This window comes from Xiphophorus hellerii, chromosome 22 (genome assembly GCF_003331165.1).
Source record: "Xiphophorus hellerii strain 12219 chromosome 22, Xiphophorus_hellerii-4.1, whole genome shotgun sequence".
Taxonomy (NCBI): domain Eukaryota; kingdom Metazoa; phylum Chordata; class Actinopteri; order Cyprinodontiformes; family Poeciliidae; genus Xiphophorus; species Xiphophorus hellerii.
Window position 1 is genome coordinate 19,869,589 of NC_045693.1, and position 21,678 is coordinate 19,891,266.

At 37.8% G+C, this 21,678-nt stretch overlaps 1 protein-coding gene across 1 annotated transcript in view; it reads right to left on the reverse strand.

Moving 5' to 3' along the window:
- Positions 1–21,678, reverse strand: part of bicc1a (BicC family RNA binding protein 1a) — a 69,892-nt gene that overhangs the window by 19,392 nt on the left and 28,822 nt on the right. The window contains exons 3-7 of the mRNA XM_032553674.1: positions 15,583–15,652; positions 8,257–8,336; positions 7,554–7,712; positions 6,449–6,502; positions 2,058–2,240 (exon numbers count right to left, since the gene is read on the reverse strand). Coding sequence (XP_032409565.1) covers positions 2,058–2,240; positions 6,449–6,502; positions 7,554–7,712; positions 8,257–8,336; positions 15,583–15,652 — 546 coding nt within the window. The remainder of the gene's footprint in view (positions 1–2,057; positions 2,241–6,448; positions 6,503–7,553; positions 7,713–8,256; positions 8,337–15,582; positions 15,653–21,678) is intronic.

Consider the following 21,678-nt stretch of genomic DNA (forward strand, 5'->3'; position numbering starts at 1 on the left):
TCTGTGCCGCCATTTTCAGATGTTGAATCAAATTTAAGTCTGGATTTTGGCTTCTGAAGCACTCCAGGACATTCATAGAGTTATTCTGTAGGTTTGTGCCTCAAGATAATCCTGTCTCCAAAGCCAAATTGTCCTTTGCACAAAGTAAATTGCACATACTGATACTGCAATGCTGAAATATTTGTGATATACTGTGCAACCCTACGCTTGATGCAAAATTTAACAGACTTATTATTTGGTGCCTCTGTGATTTGTCTCTTAGCAAGTCTTTTCCAGTGTTTAACAGGAATCCACACACTGTGGCCAGCAAATGACAACAACCCAGAGCGTTTTTGGCAACAGTCTAACTGAGCTCCGAGGGTCTCACACTACCACATAACATAGCTTACATATTCTTGTGATCCTTTAACCTCCATCTGGCACGTTTCCCAAGCCCTCAAACCCAACCCATCAGACCTACCCCAAAGTCAGGGATAATTCTTGCATTCACTTCCATTCGTTGCACTGAGAACAATGCAATGCATTAAGGCTGTTTGGCAAAATGTGATTTGAGCCAGAAGAGATGCATAAATGTGAAACAATGGGTAGTAAATGCTGATATTTGCATAAAACAATGATTGGAACAACAACCTTTGTTCTCAGCCAAATGGTTAGTTAGTAACGATGTTTCCAATTACTGAAAGGGAAAATAAAAAATACATTAGAAGATTAATGAGCCATTTGAAAATCTTTAAACAATACAAATCGAACTAAACCAGTACACATTTAAAAAAAAACTATTCAGTCAAATATGGCTGCATCTTTTACAATATAAAGACTTCTTTATTTTCCATTTAGAGTTCATTTCAAAAGTATCCATATTCCAACAACAAACTTAAAAGTATTTTTTATTATATGTGAACGAGCAATACTAAGTACCACACAGATGCAAAGTGGAAGGAAAACCACATGTTTGTTTATTTTTATGATTTATAATATAAACCATTGTATAAAGTGTTTTGTGGAGAGGTCTATAGCAGAGTTAGGTTTTAAAACAATATTCCAAGCTTTGAACATTTTACTGGGCATGGTAAAAATAAAGAGGCAAAACTGCAAATCTGACAAAGCATATCTGTCCAACTAAACTGACTGACTGGGCAAGGAGAGCATCAACTAGGGAAGAGACCAATGACAATTCTTGAGCTGCGAAGATATAAAGTTCAGGTCGGAGGCTGTGTTATCTGCATTAGTTGTGCGCTTCACACTGCACACAGTTGGAATTGATGATAAGACAGATGGCGCTGAATTCAGGGCAACACTAGAAGAAAACCTGTAGAGACTGAGGTGGAGGCTTAACCTCTGACAGAATAACAACTTTAAACACACTCCCAGAGCCACAATGAAAGCACGGTCCTACGGTACAATGAAAACCTGAGTATATGTGGGGAAACCTGAGAGCTGATTCACTGTTCACAGCAGGAATATGTTACCCTGCAACCTCGGATGGCTGAGGGTAATGTAGCAGATGATCTTCCCTCAACGTGTGATGCTGCGATATAGAAAAGACGAGATATTCTAGCCATTGAATTTTATGACTTTAAAAACAAAACACAATGCTTCTGAAGCTAGAGAACAACTTTTTCTGCAGGATTTATCTGAACACAGTAATCTGGGACCACACCCGAATCATCAACAAGTCATATCAAAGCAGAGTAAGCACGTTAATGTTAGCTTACCACTGTAGCAGAAGCATAAACTTCTTCAACAGGAGCAAAACACTCTTATGAAAGACTGCGACTGTAGATGTTAAGTCTTACTTGTAAAGTTAAGAGCTTTTTAGGTGATGCAATATAAGAACATTTCAGCCACAATATTAGATTAGCTAAAACGTTTTTGCGTGGTAATGTAACTATTAATTCAGTTTGTTCCAATTTTTGATAATTTGTACAATCAACTGAGGCTCAGGTTCTTCCAAAGAAAACATTCCTTAAAAAAACACAACTAAAAAATAATAACTAAAAACCAAAAAAACTCCCTAAAGAAAATTGTACCCGACAACACTGGAAGACTTTGCTCACCTTTACTGTGTTGACATTATTCTGTGAACCACGAATGACTCCGGTGGCCCTGTAGAGACGCGTTGGGGGCTTGAAGGAAACGGTGAGGTTGTACGTCTGTGAGATATGCTGCACAGTGGGGGAGCTGGGGTCTGATTGCATGATGGCTGGAAGCTCGAAGGACAGCACGAGAGGTAGCAGCTCCTGTAAGGCGAAGGGATGACGGGAATGATGAAAAGCAAACCTGCAGGTCAAAACTATCATTGTTTTATTCCAATGGTGACCTAAGAACTTGTAGCTGGTAGATTATGAAAGTTGCCAGAGCCAAATTTTGTTAATACAGACTAACACAGGTGCAGTAAAGCAGCTTGCACCACAACACATCAAACAGACTTATAAAGACCAAAGGGAGAGGAAGTGACACAGCAGGGATAGGGTGATTTCTGTTCATGTCGGAGACTTATGACAGCTGACACACAGACAAAACAGCCAATTCCTTTAGCCAAAGGTGGCAGAACTTCACATGCAACTGTCAGGTCAATCCAGACAAAACACTGCAACAAGAGTGAAACTGCAAAGCTCCCGAGTCCATTAAATATTATGGCTGCAGAGCTGCTCAAAATTAGATTTACAATTCTAACAAACATCAGCAGTCGTTAGCCTGGTCATTCTCACACATGTATGAATAAAAAACCATGCATGGAACCATGAGAGGTCAGTTCCTGTTCAATGTATCAAACACATCCCTCAAGTAGAATAGATGCTGACAGGACGGCTACACTCATGCATACACATGCATATGCATGCATGCGGGAGAAAGTACACTTGGCTTACATCCATGTGGATTCAAACTGAAGGGGATATAGAAATACACACTAACTGATGAATACGTACACACAGTTATCCAAACACTGACTTTTTGGGCAGAGCGCCACTATGGTTTTGGCTGTCAGTGAAGGGCAAGCAACATGAATTGCTCTGACCAAAGAAATGTATCCCTGATCACTCCCATATGCGCCTGGCCTTACATTTATATCACGTTTCAGTGCTCCCTCTCTGAGGGCTGGAGAAATTTAGGTCAGGATGGAAGGATAAGCAAGAAAAGACAAGCAGTGAGCAGCAGGAGTCAGGCGCTGAATGAAGAATAGACCAATTTTTACTGTGGAGCTGACTTTTGCTTTTTTTATTTTCTTTTTTCTCCTCCAAAAGCCTACAAAGCAAACAGTTGCACATGTGTTCAATCAAAGAGTCCTGCTTTAAAGGCCTTACTTCTACTGACACCACGGGGGAAAGACGAAGAAAAATGAAAACGTCTTTTTTAGATGAAGCAACTGGGCGAAGCTTTCACCACCTGCATGTCCGCTCCACCTTCGAATGAACAAGTGGCTTGTTACAAGAGCTGCGCCCGGATGGCTTTAGGAAACTGGCTTTATGTCTAAGAATTTAATAGACATCACGTGTATTGTTAAGGCAGAATAAGGAGCCATTGATGATATTTGGGTCAAATAGGGACAGGAGAAAATAAGGTCTAGTAAATTCTAGCACCACATTATTATGATTGTTGAGGACTAAAAGTAAAAAGACAAAACAAATCAGCAAAAGTTTGACAGGTGAAGTGACAGGTCAGTGAGTTTTTGTTCTACATCTGAACAGAAGTATTGTTAGCTATATTTACTAAACCATCCGTCCATTTTCTATATTCCAATTGTTCTTGAACGGTTGCAAGCCGCCACTCCATCGAACAAGATAAATCACTAAATCATTTTATTTTTTAAAATCTCATTTGGATTAACAGCCATACACATGCTTTAGCAGAAAGCCCATTATTTCACAAGAATGTTCTGCAATTATCTTGAGCTTTATTGATGGTTTCCAATAGGTGACTCGCTAGAAATCTTTAGATGCAGCCAATTTCAGGAAGTGTTATTATTCTCATAATTATTCACTGTAGGGCAGTAAATAATTATTATACACATTTTAAAAAATGTGTAAAGTTTCAGAGAAATTCAGTCAAAAATGTATATATCTTGAGACTACAAGTGAAAGTGTTTTATGTTTGTTGCTTTAAAGCTAAACTTGTTTCAGCAGAGACTGACAAGCAGAAGAAACACAGGAGAATGAGCAACACAATCAATCACTGTTCCATATGCAAATAAAATAAAAGTCTCTGTCCATGTCCATGAATTTAACAAATAAAACAAAATAATAACACAAACAAAATTATGTTTCTAACTACATTAATTTCTTCCTTGCTGATGTCCAAGAAGCATTTTGCTTGTAGTGTGCGGGATCTACACCTGGAGGTTTTAAAGACATGGCAGATATATGTTTTCATCCGCTAGCACAGTACAAATTTAGTTTTAAGAATATTTAATTTTTTTGTGTTCAAATAGACTAAAATACAGAGTACCTGTATGTTTTAGTTTATACCTTTAACATTTTTGCATAGTTCACTGCCTTTTTTTTTTGGGGCGTTCCAAAATATTTTTGGAATGCGCCATTTTAAGCTTGTAGGACTCCGGACTTAGACGAGATATATAGGACTCAGCCAGGACTATAAGTAGAATTACACATTTACATCTTTAGTTCATCTAAAAGCTAAGTAGCAAGCCTCTCCACTGGAACGAGCAAAAAAGTTTACATTACTATTTTTTTTTTTTGTTCTGGATATATAATAATACCTGATGAGATTCTGGGGTGGGATAAAATGCAGCATACTCCGCACTAAGTGTGGGAATTGCACAGTTAGCACATTTTATGAATGTGCAATTCCCCTCACTGCACATTTCTAGAAGAAAAAATAGAACATTCAAAGCCCAACTTACAGATACATAGTTTTTTTCTCTCTCTCTCTTTCTAATGCCACCCTGGGCAACTGGCAGTGTAAAATAATAGGCATATTAAGTAAGCGAAAGAGTAAGTCGATTTAATCATTTTGGAAGTGTGTCATAAGTGTTTCAGAATGGGTAAAAGCTGGGACAAAAAAAAAAAATCAAACTTTGGTTGGATTTGCATAAAATATTCTGCCTTTGAATGCAGCAAGTTAGAAGAGCGCAGAAGCATTCAGGGTGACCTCCTGTGACTTACTCTGCAGCACACACTTCACTCACTCGGCTGTTTTCACAGGCGAACTCAGCACTGTTGGTTCTGGTCAAATCGCAGTGGAGGACCATGTTTGCCGCAGACACAAATGTAGTGATGAAACGCAGCAAGAGTTAGGAGAGGTAACAGAGCTCCCTTGAAAACCAGCAGAGGTGGTCCTCTGGCCACTAAAGCTGGCTTCCAGTCAGACCAAAACTTGAGATGAGGAAAAGGCGAGGAAACGGACGGGTGATGGACTTGCCAAAAAGGAGAAGGCTCTAACTTTTATTTCACAACTGATCAGAGGAAGCGGTTAGATAATGAGGTAGGCTGAGTTGAGACTGTAGCTCTTCTCTACTTTAGTATTTGGTAAAAAAAAAAAAAAAAAAGATGTCCGAGGCTATTTTTCCTTATTCTTAGCTGTTAGACTTTTGAAGCAAATAAAAATATTGTTTAAATTATTTTGTATTATTATTAAATGCAGGAGCTCTATTAAAATATGCTGTGTGCTACGTATTTACAGACAAGGTAAAAATGTAGTTGAGTAAATTGAGATATTTGTCATACATTTATTTTCAACAAAAATATATATTTATTTCAAGTAAATAAATATATATTTCAGGATAAATGAGTATTTTCATAAGTATCCCAATGGACAACTGAGATGCATATATAAATTACTAAATGACTCTTAAAAAGACTTTTGTAAAAATAAAACTCAAGTGATAGATAGATAGATAGATAGATAGATAGATAGATAGATAGATAGATAGATAGATAGATTTCACTTGAGTTTTATTTTCACAAAAGTTATCTACTGTATATAGATGTAGATGTAGATTCAAAAACTATCCAAACTGTCCAACTGCAGCATTTTTGTTTTGAATCTTACAGACAGTTTCTGGGTTGACTCAATCGGATCAATATTTTTCTATGCCTGGAAAACTTCTATTGCTAAGAAACAAAAAATCATCAGTTCCAGTGCTGTCAGGAACTGGTTTACATTTATAACTTGTTCTTATTTATCCTAATTAAGGATGTAAAAGAAGGATTTTAGTAATGTCAGTATGAAACAAAATGATAAATGTGACATTAAATAAATAATCTATTCTAAATGCATTTTCAGTATAAGCTAAGAAAAATAAGTGGCACATTTTGGGAAAATATCATGGCAATATCTTGCTCTTTTTCTCCCAACAGAAACAGTAAAACTTTGCTTCGTGAAGACAAAAAGCATAACCTTTCACGGGTGTAAGGAATGAGGAATTGCCATTTAAATTCAGGGTGGAGTATCCCCTTTAGGCAAAACTGGCGGAGCTCCAGAAGCTTACCCTTATTTTTACACGTGCTGCCTCCACGCCTGCTGGCTGCCCTGCGATAGACACCTGTTAACAATAAAAATATGAAAATGGGTTAGCCAGTTTTGGCAGAAATCCAAATCTGTACAATCTGTACAAAGCTAATTCTTTCACAATTGGTTACAACTCAGGTAATTGAGTTTTCAACAACAAGTGAAGGAGATAGTTAGATTCAGAACAGAGGAATTACATTTCCAACAGTATTTTCAGAGGAAACGAGTAAATATATATTTTTAACACTGTTATTTATGACTCAAGCACAAAAATAGGTTGAAATTCATCATAGCACGATTGATAATCAAACCCTAATGATCAATTTTGAAATGTAGCAAAAAAGAAATTTTTTTTTCTCAATATAGTTAAGTGCAACAACAGATCAAGTCCCACGAGATTCTGTCAGAGATACAAAACAAAAAAAACAAACAAACAAAAACACATCATTGATTTATCAACCAGTCTATATCTCCTTATCAACACCACTGTCACTCTCAGTATTGGGAACATATCTGCAAGGTTCAGCTGAATCTAAAAGTGTTTGGCGTCAGAGAAAATGAAAAGGAGAGTGCTTAAAGGGACCTAGCCCTGAAGGGAGTCGTCTTGCTGCTAATCAGCCAATGCTTGCATCATCAGAGAACAACTGGAGGGGATTGAGCACTATATGAGATCAGAGCACTGAAAGGTTTAACGGTGCCAAACATTCAAACTGTACTGGGCTGCAGAGATCAGACCTGAACTTTTTCAATAATGGATGGACTTCCCAGTGGGTTATACAATGACGCACTGGAGACTAGCTGGTAATAGATGCGAATGTGACGATTGGCTTAGTGCTACACTTCGCCGGGAAGTACAGCAGGATCCAGCCCGACTCCCTCTGTAACTGCCAGTAATCACAGGACACTGTACAAACGATCCAGCCTGGTATCTTATGACAATTAGCATAGGAAACAAAAGCCGACACTCACAGATCGACTTAACGACCCACTACGCCCGGAGAATCAATCATTATAAGACGACGATTGGATTGCGATTTCGGATGACATTTTGGGCTCATGGGATAAAAAATGAACAAGTCTCAAACCTGGTTGCTTTTCTCTGCCTGGTTGTTCCTGTTCGAGTCAGGAAAATGGATATGGCACCCCGTCTCCTCCATCACCCTCTTGATGTTATTCCCACCTTTGCCGATGACATGCGAGTGCTCTGTGTGGGAAACGTCCATCTTCAGCGTCACCCTGTTGCTCTAATGTGCAGAAACACAGAGGTGCATAGTGTACATCTAAAAATTATATGTATTGATATACACAGCATTAATGTAGATTATTAGAAACACCCCTAATTCATCTCTAAAATAAACTTTACTCCAAAGAGACCTTATTTCAATTTCCGTTTTTGCTAAATACTTGCATAAATTAATTCAGAAAAATGAGCAACATGAGGAGGATTAATAAGAAATCAATCAAAAATACAATATTTGAGTCAAATCTAATGGACTAAAACAACCGTTTAATGACAAAAACATGTAAAAGTGTGCAGACAAAACTAAATCTGCACAAATAAATTTTTTCCTCTAGGAGGCGCTACAGTGCAGTGCTCCAAATAAGCAAAAGTCTGTGTTGCTATGGCAAAGAAGCTACATACAAACACTTAAATCCATAACAACATAGATATAGGAGAATTGGGCATGACTGGAGACTAGTCAGTGTGCAATCTGTTATTTGCACTGCAGTGAAATACATTTGGAGCCAAAAAACAGAAAAGGGGGGGGGGGGGGAGTTTAATTTTACCTTTGTGTCAAGGACAGACATGATTCTGTATTTAGCTTCCCTCACGTTATCTCGTTTCCCGCACACCTTGATGTGTGGATCTGAAACAAAGAAACAAAGCGTTGTTATTTAGTGGGAAGGTGTCGGCGCCGATAAGGACTAACGGCAGAATGCGAAAGAAAGAGACAACTTAAAGTCCATTCAACAAAAGATGGCTGCATTTATCAGCAAATTAGTGAGCTTAGGAGAAAAGCTCTGCAAGAATAATTGTTGTTTTGATATGTGCAATCTCGATGAAGTCTGCAAGCAGTCAGACGGCTCCCTGTGGAAGTGGACTTATGCCATTTGTCGCTCTTTAGAGTACGCTAAAAAACTGCCTGTCATGTAAAGCATTGCAAAAACAGAGTGACATCTTGATTTTCTGCACATCCTTGTCTCAAAACCTGGGAAGCTTACTTATGAATTATTTTTCCACCTTTTTTTTTTTACCAATTTACAATAGCTGTCGTGTGAACCCAATTATGACTTGATTTTCATATTTTCTTCCACAACCAATCACTTAGAAGAGAATAGTGGGAGAAAAAAAGATTACCACTAGCTTAGATGTAACAGAAAGTGGAATATTTTCTAAATTTGCAAGCAGGCATTCATAATCACCTGGCTGGGTGGTTGCAGTTTTATTAGTTGCTTTGTGCAAAGTGAAACACTGCGGGTTTACTTTTGCCGCTTGAGTGTTCCAAGATAAAGTTCAAAAAGAGAGGCTACTGGGTTATTTGTTTCATTTGAAACAATATTACACAACACATCTAATTTCAGAATAATTGCAACACATCCACAGTGGGCTCCCTTACAGCAGGAAAAGTAAACCTGAGGACTCATGCATTGTTTATTAATATAATGTTCTGCTTTATTGCTAAACACAAGGATAGCTTTTGATGAAATCTGAGCAGCAAATATTTGTCGACCAGACAAGAACATGGAGGCCACGATTAGAGCAACCTGGGCTTCTTTAGCACCTTAACATAGGCTAATTATCTTGTGCTATGCTGGATTAAAATTGTAATCCATGCAAAAGGAGCAACGACCAAGTACCGAGTTCAATACATGGACCTGCTCATTAAACTGAGTTTTGTGTTCTTCTATTAGCTGTAGTCAATAATCATAAAAATTAACAGACAAAAATGTCCCAATGTGTATTTAATCTACATGAAATCTGACTTGTTTTATTTAATACATTACCTGATGATATTCTAACTTATTGCTCTTGTAGATGTTTCGAACATAAGAGCGTGCAAACAGAGATTTATTCAGAAGAAACAAACAGTGTTCCCTCAGCTAAAAAAAAAAAATCCCCAAAAGAGAGAATGTAACGATTCCCAGGTAAAGCTCAAAATGGGCAAATTCCTACATGTTGCCCTTTTGCAAATGCAAAAGCACACAAACACAGATCCATAGAAAGAGGACAAATTACTCTGCACTCTTACAGTTCATTTGCCCATGTTTAAACTGTGCTGAGTAGCAGGAAGCTCACCAAAGCCCCTCTTCCAGGAATACCCCTCCCCAGGAAAAACACCCCAGGACTCGGATTTACAGTACGAGCTGCACACCGAGCTCAATAAATCACATTTATTTTTTTAGCTTCACAGTTGCATGTTGTCAGTCTCAAAGAGGGCAGGACTGGTAAAATCTCCAGGACGGGTCAGAAAACTGCAAAAAAACCCCACATTTTATCAAGAATATGAAAAAACACGAGTGAAATCATAAAACAGCCTAAGTAGAACAAAGAAACACAAAGGGGAAAAAAAGAGCACAAAGAGCCATTGGAGACTTTTCACAGCCTCACTGCTGATTCCAGGCAGTTTTCCCATCATTTGGCTGTTGCTGTAAACAACCAAAAGCTCTCAATTTCCTCCCGCAAAACTTACTGTGACCATTAGAGGGAGTCTGGCTCCTCTAAGTGTCCGCCAACTAACCTGCAGAGCACATCTGGCAAACATTAGCCAGCCTAAACGAGTGTTGCAGTGGTGATGTAGAACACCCCCGCATTTCTGGAGTGTGTTAGGTACATTTTTTTTCTCCCCTTCCTCTCTTCTAAGGTGATTGATTGTGGAATAAAAAATGAACACCTTAAGTCATAATTTGGTTCACACGACGGCTATGAAAACAAACAACAACAAGGGCTGGACTCGCAGCTGAGGACAGCTAGCCTTTTCAGTTGCACGCAGCTTTGCTTGACAGAGGAGAAACCTTTTGACCCAGAATTCTCCACTGGCAAAGCCGAAGGATTTTTTTTCCAGCTACATTAGAAAATACCACACAAATGAAGAGAATTAAGAGAGTTTGGCTTGGCTTTTTCCATTCAAAAACATCTGCGGAAACAGAGAAAGTTCCAGTTGGCGTCATGGAAGGGCTATTAAAATGATTTTCATACAAAAACAAAGAATAGAACCTGAAAAATTGGAATCTAAATATGATCAGATTGAGTTAACTTTTTGGTCAAAATGCTTTTTTTATGGGGAAGACAGGCATGAGTGCACACTGTATTAAATCACTGGCAGTGTGCTTCTTCTGATTGCTAGCTCCTCAGGCTACTGACTGGACTTATCACACTTCTGCAGGTTGCAGATATTACTTCCTGCAGGTGATAAATGAAATAGAGAGGCTGCTTCTTTTTTTTTGTTGTTGGATAAAGTGCTAGACTGAATGTGGAGAGGTTACAAACATACAATTCCCATCAATTGAGATGGGTTTCTGCAAATTAACACCAGATGGCAGAGGAAACACTGCCACAGAATTCCAAGGAAATAAGCAGAGCTATGAAAAACATGACTTTAGATTAAAATAGTTAAAAACACATTTCAGTACCAGAGAAATGGCTGAGTCGTCTGTTACTTTAAGGGCTGAGCAATTGAGGTTTGTGTTTTATTTGTTATGACATGATGAGAAACAAATGCGGTGAAGATCTTCGCCTTAAGTAATTTTAAATGTAGCTTCTATAACATTTACAATACCAGTTAATAGTAATGTACTAATTATGCTTGTTATGTGCACATCTATTTTGTATTTATGACGTTGCTTCTCAAAATAAAATATACTAAAAGGAATTAATAACAGCAGTTACCTGATAGTTTCAATAACAATGATCAATAAATTAAAATAGTAGTGAAAAGTTAGTCAGTTCAGTAACTCAATATATAGATCAATTACACACAGGTTCATGTTTTCAAACCTTCATTAATGTTGATTATGATTATTCGATGCTTACATTTAATAAAAATACAACATTTAATATCAGAGCAATAAAAAGCATATGAATACAAAAATGTGGGGCTTAATGAAAAGTTTAAAGTTTAATGCCATATAGGTTGATATTTCCAAAAGGTACTTTTAATCTGGCCAAGTGAATCCTCTTTGCAACCCATGTGCTAATTTATTATCTGTTTCAGACAACAAGGTTTTGTCTTCAGACAAAGCAAAGCAAAAAAAAAAACAAAACAAAAAAACTAACAATACCCCTCTAAAAAAAGAGATAACTTGCATGAAAAATGGTAAAATAAAAAAATAAAAAACATATTCAAATCAAACCATGGGAATTACTGTAACACACAAATAATGACAGCACTTCTAAAGAAATAAACATTGAACCACAAGAAAGTTTTGTGCAGAACAGGAAATGTTAACTGTTAGAAACAAGAGTTTCGGCATTAACATTGTTATTTTTGTCTTTATAGGCAGCAATTAGCAAGGTTTATAGATGTGACAGCTGTCTTTAAATAAAGCAAGTTTGGGACAAATTGCAGCAAAACAATAATTACTTAAATAGCTGTAAATTGTGTTGTTTTGAGTTTTCCTAAGGCCTGTATTGTATTGGTTTGCAGAAAACTCCTTGTCTGCTATGTCATTAGTAGTGCCAACAAATAGCATTCGTATGTAGATCTAAACAAATTCACGGTGCTTTAACCTACTTCTTTTATCTAATATGTTACATTTCTCATGTTATTTTTTTATTTTGTGAGGCACTTTGCACTGAGAATACTGAGAAGATGAAAAGTTAAGGCCAATATTTACTGTACTTCATAGGACAGAAAATAGTTCTCTTTACCAGTTTTTTTTTTTGTTTTGTTTTTTTGAAGTATGATCCTTGCTAACAAGAATTTTGTTCTTGTCCTTGCAGCCAGTCTTGAGTAAAAGTATTAACTTTTCTCTTCTGATGGAGTGTGCCTTTCAACTGAGAAACCTGAAATTCTGAAATCTAAAAGCATTCGGCTAAAAGATAACTTCTAGCCGAATGTAGCTACCTACTTCTAGCTAGGCAGCTAATAGAAAACATAAAAGGCTGAGAACAAATTGCATAATGTCTCTCTGCATGTAGTTAAGACACAACTAGATTCAAAAAAGTTTGAATACCTTTAAAAAATATTCTATAATACAGCAAGGTAGCTACAGCAAAACCTGACACCATTTACTTTTAACGCAGCCTGAGTTGTTGAACAGCCAGAGATCACACAGTTTTTAATGTCACAGTTACCGAATACAGATTTAATAACTTCATTTTAAACTCTAATTTTGCTGTGTGAAATTTTATTCTGTCATCTCTTCTAGTAAATGCCCTTTCTCTTGATCTTGGCAGATAAAAGCTAAATGGAAGCTAATGGGCTTCCTCGACCTCTTCCTTTCCTTTCTTTGGGAAGTCGTTGGAGCACTCCGACAGTTCCCACACTCATAAGGTAACCAAGTGATTCCCCACAAGTTGTTCTCCCTGCTGATTTCCTTGGTTTCAACAACACAGCCAGCCGGTGTAGGAAGCAGGCTTTGTGAATGAAGGGACCCTTAGCGTGAATGAAGGGTAATGTACGTATGAACTGCCAGGACTTAAAGTTGATTTTGTATCAGAGAGGAAAAAATGTTAAAGAATCCCCCCATAATCCCTTCAACATTTGTCTGAGCCGACTAACTGAGGAAGTTACATGATGTCAGTGGATCGCACATCTGGTTCGGAGACTAGCGCTGGCAATTCTCCTGGGGGAAACAAAGCGGGCAGAGCTACACCTATTCCTCCACCCCCGTTTTCCTCCTCCGCAGTCCGTCCCTCCCGGAAGAGCTTTAAATAACCATGCGAATCTTTTATTGGTAACAGAATGCTGGAGCAACTTTACCAATAAACACGAGAGCTTCGACTCCCACACCTCCGCCTCCGTAGGAGAAAGAAAGGAAGAAAAGAAAAGAAAAAGTCCTGCGTGCAGATGAAGTTATTGGCTTGCGAGGAATGGAAAACGTAAGCTTTCATCTGTGCAAATGGCTCAATTAGCTTTTTACTAAAGAATGCAAGTGCAACGTAGAAATACCTTCCTCTCATCCATCTGATTCTAATAACTTTGTCCGAGACATCCGGCTAAGACAACACTCACTGTTAAAATAAACTCTTAAATAAATTAAAAAAAAATCTACACAAAACATAACTAGATGCAACATTTTTGAAATTCAATCTAACTGGTGAATTTTAAATTAAAGCCTGTTTTTGGACACTGATTACGACAAAAATGCCCTTTCCATCAAACTAGCTACTGACTGATATATGCTATATTTGTTTTCAATAGATGACATAATCAGCATGAAAATGGGAGCATTAGAAAACAACAATCACATAAAATAAAATTCCTCTTTCATCATTAGGGTCTTCTAGTTACATAGCTATATAAAACCAGATTGTAAAACGTTAGGATTTCTTAGCAGCTAAGACTTTCTGTCAAATGGCACTTATGTTTTAAAATCCTGTTAGTAAAATGGCAGAGAGAAGGTCGTAGTAAACCGAATTTTCTCATTTCAGCTTTAGTAATCAATGTAGGAGCAGAAATTGTTTTTGCTTTAACTAAAAGCGATTGGATAATGCTATAGTCTTTGTTTGTGTAACAACATTGAAACTGTGGTATTTTTTACCATAAGATCATAATCACAAAGCAGCTCATGCGTATCCTAACTTCTAACTACTCACCATTAGTACAAATAACTGTGAATGTAGCAAATATGTACGGTGACAAGATGTTCGACTTCAGAAACTAATCTGCACGTCACTTGTCCTCTCTCACAAATAAACATATTCATACTGGCCACGCATTTTACGAGCACATTTTATGAGCTCAGCACATCAGACACAAACATCCACAAACAGAAGAGGCATGGCAGAAACAACATCACAGTAAAGACTAACATTGCTTTGGTCTTTGACTTCAGAACAATAGATCATAATCAGGGGATCAACAATAAAAAATGTTTTTTTTTTTTTTCACTCGGTCAGTGAACCGGTCATTTCAAAAGTTCTACCTTCCACGAGTGTTGGATGTGTCAGTGTGGAAGCATTTCACTCTACAATAAAAATAAAATCAGAGGGCACACGAGGAGGATAATAACTATGTAAGCTTTCAGGAAACATGTATTTTTGCAGCTTTCTTTTACAGTGCAACCTGCTGCTTAGACTAGTAGTCCAGTAGTCCACTAACTGGAGCAATTTGTTTTGAATTTATAGCGACAGAAACAGAAAGCTCTTTAAACTGTCAGGTTATCAATTCAGCCACGGCTGAGACGAAAACAAAGCGTTAGAAGGCCTTTAATCACAGTTCCACGGCGATAACAAGAATGGGACAGAACAAGTGTATCGTGTACCTAGAAGAAAGCAGAGGGGTACATTTCTGATAATAAGTTTAAGCTCATGAGCTAACTCATAAAATGTATGAGTTATCTCCAAATGCATTGGAAAAAATAGCATAGTGGTGCTATTTTTTCTGGAAAACTTGTAGATATGTGAGTTTTCTCATTTTTAGAGAAGTCTCTAAAAATGAGCTTTCTCATTTTTAGAAGAGAAAACTATTCAAAAAATGTTTTCTCACATAAATCCTACATTATGAGGGATATCCTGATCGCAGAATATTTGAAATGATCAAAAATGGAGTTTCTGCCTAAACTGAATTCATGAAACATAACATGTAATTTTTTGTCAGACAGAAAAAACACCAATCTAGACCAGGTAGAACAAATGAACAATTATATTTCATGTGTTGAAGTAAACATGCATTTATGACACTAACTATAATGTAGTATCAGACTGTGACTCAGTAACAATAAGTGCTTAAGGATAAATGACTCTGTTCTACATTAGGAACAAAAAAATCCAGATCATTGTCCTGATTTCCATTTATGAACAATACACTCCAGTTTCAAGGCGGGCATTTTCAGCCATGATAAGAACTGCTTGAATCCCTGCTACCATTTCAACTGCTTACAAAGTCACCATCTTGTCAAAAGGGAATAATAATAATCACACAATTTTCTTTCTGTTTTTTTTTTTTTTACCTTTTTTGGACTTGGCTCCAATCTTCAGTTTGGAAGGCCAGGCTATCTGTGTTTGGGTTTCATCCATGATCTGGAAAAGAGTGAAAATGGGAAGATATTAGTCCATCATACATACAATGACATTAGCAGACACTGTGTGTTGGAAAGATGCAAGGAAACTGTGTCTAACTGTTAAAGGAGTAAAGTGATGATGAACACAGAACTAGTAAAATACTCAAACAGTCAGAGGAGCTACAGCGTCTATTACTAGATTTCACTTTGAACCTATTTGCTGAATCAGGGTGCTTTTTTCCAGACATACATTTCTGCTCAGGGTTCAAATTCATCCCACCAAAAAATGAAAAGGAAATCAAAACAGAGAGGACTTTCAGGTTTGGAACTAAAAAAAGGAAGAAAGAAAAAGAAAAAAAGACATCTTTATGAGAAGAACTCTTTGACAAATCTAACCAAGAGCATATGCTAGAGTGGTTTAAAAAAACAAACAGCAGGAAGTGGGAATAAAAAGAGTAAGAAGGTGTTCGGGAGGCACTTGGGTTTCTTAATAAACTCCCGCTTGTCTTTTTGAGCAATAAGGAGTTCACCTCGGCTGGATTAACAGCTGCAATCCAGAAACAACGCTCTTCGGAAGAAGCTCATCCTAAGTAGGGGTTAATCTAAGTGGAGAGGGACAAAAAGCCAACAGAATAACACCAGAAGGAAAAAAAAGGAAAGGAATGATCGCTGTGTCCTAATGGATTTGTCCTCCTCAAGACGTTCCATCCTTGTTTTCTCAAACGTCCTGCAGTCTTTTGTTTATTTTCATACTTTCCAGGGGTTTGTTCTTTCAGGGTGGAGAAGATATGAATTTGTCAAAGTTCTCGAAGTCTCGGCCACGTGACGAAGCACTGGAGGAGCGTGTCAAGCCATTACACCACCGCCAGCCACCACTTAATATATCTCAGTGGACAACTGCATTGAGCCATAAGATAAACAGAGCAAGTCAGATGGACATCAGTGTACATTAAGCCCCATTAGCGCTCCCTGCAGATGTTCAAGCTTATTAACACGGACAGAAAATCCAAAATGAGACGACTTTACTCTTGTTTATTAATTTCAGTGCCAGGATAATGTTTTGCAGCGTGCAGCTGGTGCCAAATACCCAACAAGGTATGTGTTTAATTTCTCCACATGGCCCTTTGGAAGCAGCGCGGTCTGTTTGGGATCTTTTGAAATAAAGTTTGACAGCTTGTCCACTGCCACCCGCGCCCACCTGAGAAACAGAGAGTGAGCTCTGAAAAAGTCCAACACATGCCTTTCTTCATTCTGCAGCTTTACGCTCTGAGTCTGTGATGGTTGACTGGAAGCCCTTTCAAGCCTCACTGGTTTCCTACATCCCAGCCCTATAATCACATATAAAAATGGACAGGCTAGATCATCAGCTCGATGAAAACTCTAAGGCAACGTTCAATCTTTCGAACAGGCTTGGTAAAAATTGGCATTTTTAGAGGTTGCAAAACAAAAACAACAACTGTGCGTCGGTTCTGATTTGAAACACCACAACATCCATCTGAAACAGATTAAAGCAAATTAATGCAAGGCAAATTTCTTGCGCAACACATTAGCACAACAAATGCCTTTAATAATGTGAGACATTCTTGTTTTGTTTTTCCAGCTTCGGCTTTATATCATTTCCTAATGTGGATTCAGATCTTGACTTTGACTGAGCCATTCTAGCACATGAAAATGTTCAACTTCAGCAGCTCTGAAGCCTTCACAGAACATTTCTATTTCTCATGAGTTTACATTATACTCATAAAGACTGTGTACTATTACACTTATTTTTAAAGGCAATTGGTTGAATTTTATTTCATTTAGGGGTATCAGACTGAGCAAAGATGAAAACAAATGCTTAGCACTCTTCAGATTTACTCTGTAAAAACGTTTGAAAACCACGTACCACTCCTACTTCCCAATTACGCACGGCTTTCTGCTGGTCCATCACACAGAATCTGAACAAAACACAGTAAAGTGTGTGGTCTTAATTTGAGAAAATGTTGAAAATATCAATGGCTAAGGATATTTTGGCTGAGCAATCTATACTTCTATCTATACTTTCATCAGCATTCATTTGTTCTGATGAAGCAATCACAAAATTGATACCTTGTGAAATAAAACGCAAAAAAAATAAAGCCAAATATTATTAGAGCTGAAAATGTCATAGGATTGTAACAAATAGTGGATGTGGACAATAAAAAAATTTTAGTGCCCAGTTTCACTGCCATTGCCTCATAGAGAACCACATTAGTACATTTCCACAGTTAGTCAAAGGCCTGCTGTAGGTTAGCTTTCTAATGAGATGCCACAACAGCATTCGCAATAACAACTACACTATTATGAACTGTTTCTCATTGTTTTGGTCTTGCTCTTGTTCTTCACTCAAATTTCTAAACGAAAGCCGAGGTGGTTAAAATTGATCCTTAATCAGTTGAATAATCAGGTACAATGTTGCCATCCCTACTGTCTGTGGAGTTTTTTTTTTCTTTCTGCGATAAAATCAATGACTTCACATGCAGTAAAATACAGGCCTGAAACTTTAACCTGATGAGTTTTTTTTTCCTAACTGGGTACTTTATGTTATCCCGAGGCAGTAATTCTAATCTATTACAGGACACCCACCCCGCCGTCATCTAGTACATGTGAGGAAGCCCAATAAATCATCTTCAGCCCAGAGCGGGATGCTAACTGCGCTGACTGAAGTCACATGTTCGCGCGGACAGCTGGATGTGGTACAAACAACAGGAAAAAAATGGTATTTTGTGCTTAATGATACAAAGGGAAACCAATCCACATCAATTCATGCTTTTTATTTGTTTATTTTTTCTATTTTCACCTTTTTTTCTTTTTTCTTTTTGCTTCAAGTCCTGTGACATTGTCTGGGTTTTATCGCAGAGGCATTCATTTAGAACACTGCAATTTAACAAAAATAATACTGCAGCCAGTTCTCAGAGGTTGCTGTAATTACGGAGGCAAGGATGGCCTAAATATAAAACCATGACTGATTCCATTTTGAGTTTTAGATAAAATTGTATCTGAAAAGTGTGACTTTAAAATTCAAATTTGCTCTTTTTTAAGCTAAGGTAAATTGCAATAACTTCAAAAAACAAAAGAAAAAAGATTTATCATGAAAATGACATCACGGCCCTTCGCTTGTATCTTCAAGCACTTGAGTCGTCAACATTTTCTGTAAAAAGGGCTTTGTTCAGAGAAACCCGCTTCCTGTCCAGCTTTGCTGTTTTTGGCAGCACGCAGCAGATGGGAATGATTTCTGACAGACCACACAACATTTTAAAGGGCTGGATGGGGTTTGTTTTCACAAGGGGCCTTGAAATGGCTAAAGGTATTTGAACAAATTAAGAAACCTATACATTTACTATTCCACACTTCTTTTTTTCCTGCCACTCCACCCTTTTTCCTAACCTGAACAAATACAGACATTGCTGCGATAGGTTTTCATGGCATCCTATTAACAACACTGATTGGGTAGTTGAGGTTTTCAGCTGCGAAGAAGTCTAGAGCAATGTGTAGCATCACAAACGAAGGAAATGTCTAAAAAGACAGCACATGTAGTCAATGCAGGTGACTGGGTTGTCACAGCAGCAAATCGGCATGGCAGCGTTGTTTTCTGCAACAGTGCAGCTGTTAGTGCAGCTGGAATGTGTGATCGTGGAGTGAGACGGGGAGAGGGCTTTAGTCGGGTGTAAGGCAGAGTTAAGAGGCTAAAGACAGCAGAGCTCAAGGCGGACAGAGCTGACTCAACCATCCCCTCGAGACTCAACAGCCGTGTTAAGAATCCAAGTGCTAACTCGCAGCTATCGCCTTGTTACCGCTCTTGGCTAGTAATGTTTACATAATTATGAAAAGGCAACACAAATTACAAGGGGGGAAGATTTGCAAACACCCTAGTCGAACATTTAGTCAAATATATACATCCTCAACCAGAGGAAACCTAATTATTTAAGCCGCCAAAGTAATATTCCTTTACTTTTCTTCTTAAAAAAGTAAAACAAAACCCCCCCGCTGAAAAACAGTGTCAACACAATCTGTGGGACGTGAATCAAAAAGCACTGCTTGGCCACCAGGTGGGGCAGTTTATGTTTTTTTTCCCAGCTATTTTATAGCACAATCAAGTAATTATGTTACATTCAGTTGTTATAAAAATGCTGTATGTATATCAAATGTGACTTAAATGACTCGGTAATTTAGCATCATAAAATTGGGTCTCTGTCTCTTTAACGGCAGCGGTCTTAGCCTGTTTGGTGCTCTGGGCGACCAACCTCGCCGCTGTCAACCCGCTCCTCTCCTCTCACCCACCACCCCGGTGGTTGTGAGGAACCGCCACTGATTGCCCTGTCCAGTTAGTCTGGACATCCGCAGTTTGCTGTAGTGCTACTCGAAACATTTGACAACGAAAGACTGGTAGAGAACAGCTCATTCGTGAAAAGATGGGACAGGGAACACATATATCTAAAACAACCTGGAGGTCGTCTCTATGCATATCTGTTTATTTACCATGGCTATCAGCAAATCCAAGAGATTTTTAAGTGGTTATGCATCATTTACTCATGTATCACGTAAACTATGCCACTATTATCAGCAATACAAGCACATGCAATATTCATTTGAAAGGAAAGTTTACAAATATATGTCACACAACACTGTGTGTGCCTCTGGTTTAACTCCTTGTAGACTTCTGTGGTGAATTTGCCTTAAACCATCACACTACCAAGGTGGCATAAAGCATGCCAACAATGCCAGTTGATGTCAACATCACCCAGGACAGTATTAGAGAAACTTTGCTGTCATTTAGCGTTTAGTCACATTTAGACAATGATACACAATCTAACAACTAAATAACTAAATCTATATCAATTATGTGTTATATTTAATGTAGCAATATCTCCTTAATTTAGGATCTGCTTGAGGGAAAAAGAACAAAAAATATATCTTTTTTAAATAGAATTGGAAAGAAATTCACACAGTAAAATATAAACTATATGTATATGGGTATATGTGACTTGCAATTCTATTGGTCACTGTTGTGATAATGACATGACATGTCATAAATAAACACTTCAAACCTTAATAAGAACTAGTTAAAGTTAGTATCTCAATGACATTGACAGAAAATGTTACAGTCCTACCTAAACATTTTCCTTTGCAGTATCAAACAAGCATCAATGCATATATTGCTGACATACAGTCTGAATTCATGGTACAAATAAACGGATATTTATTGAAGTCCAAGCAGTTGTTTGCAAAAGTGGGACTGCAAACAGTGATATCCTGACATTCGGCCGATTTTTCCAGCTAGAACTCTGACTTCAGAAGGAGAGTTGAGTTTTTGACTGGAAACCGACTTCTAATATTAAGTTTCCACTAAAACAGTCGTAACTCATTTTTTACCTTTTCTTCTCAGTAATTAAGATGTTTAGTTTTTATTTGAAATTTAATGGAAGCCGTTAGGAAAAAACAAGAGAGCAGGGAAAAACCCATAAAAAAAGGGTGGATGTAGATTTTAGCACAGAAGGGAAGAGTATACCTGAGCAAAGTGGGTCTACAGGCCATCATTTCTCCAATCCACATGCAGTATATGGGTCACAAGCACAAAAAATGTGTGTTTTGCATAAATATCCATGTAAGTGTGGATTGGGCCGCAAAACTGTCTGACCTACTTATGTCAGCCTCTCATAATTTCCTGCAGGACGATCACTCAATTTGGACTGTGGTAATTTTTTTTTTTGATGTCAGAGCAAAGAAATACAAGCTGCTTTGGTGCAAAAAAAAAAAAACTAAACTAAATAAATGATGTTTGGCCTCAGATCTAAGCATGCTGCCACTGTTATATTAGGCCTGGCATAATTTAAAGAACCACATTCTCTGGGAAGGAGAGATGGAACAGGCGATCCCAGATGAACTGGATACAAGTTCAAAGTTGCCTCTCAGCTCAAAATCCAGTCTGAGACCTTGTGTGGTGAACAGTTATCATCTTCACCAGCTTCAGCTTAGCTTCTCAAGTCTCTCTTTTGCCTCACGGCTCAACCTCTGCATCGCTTTCCA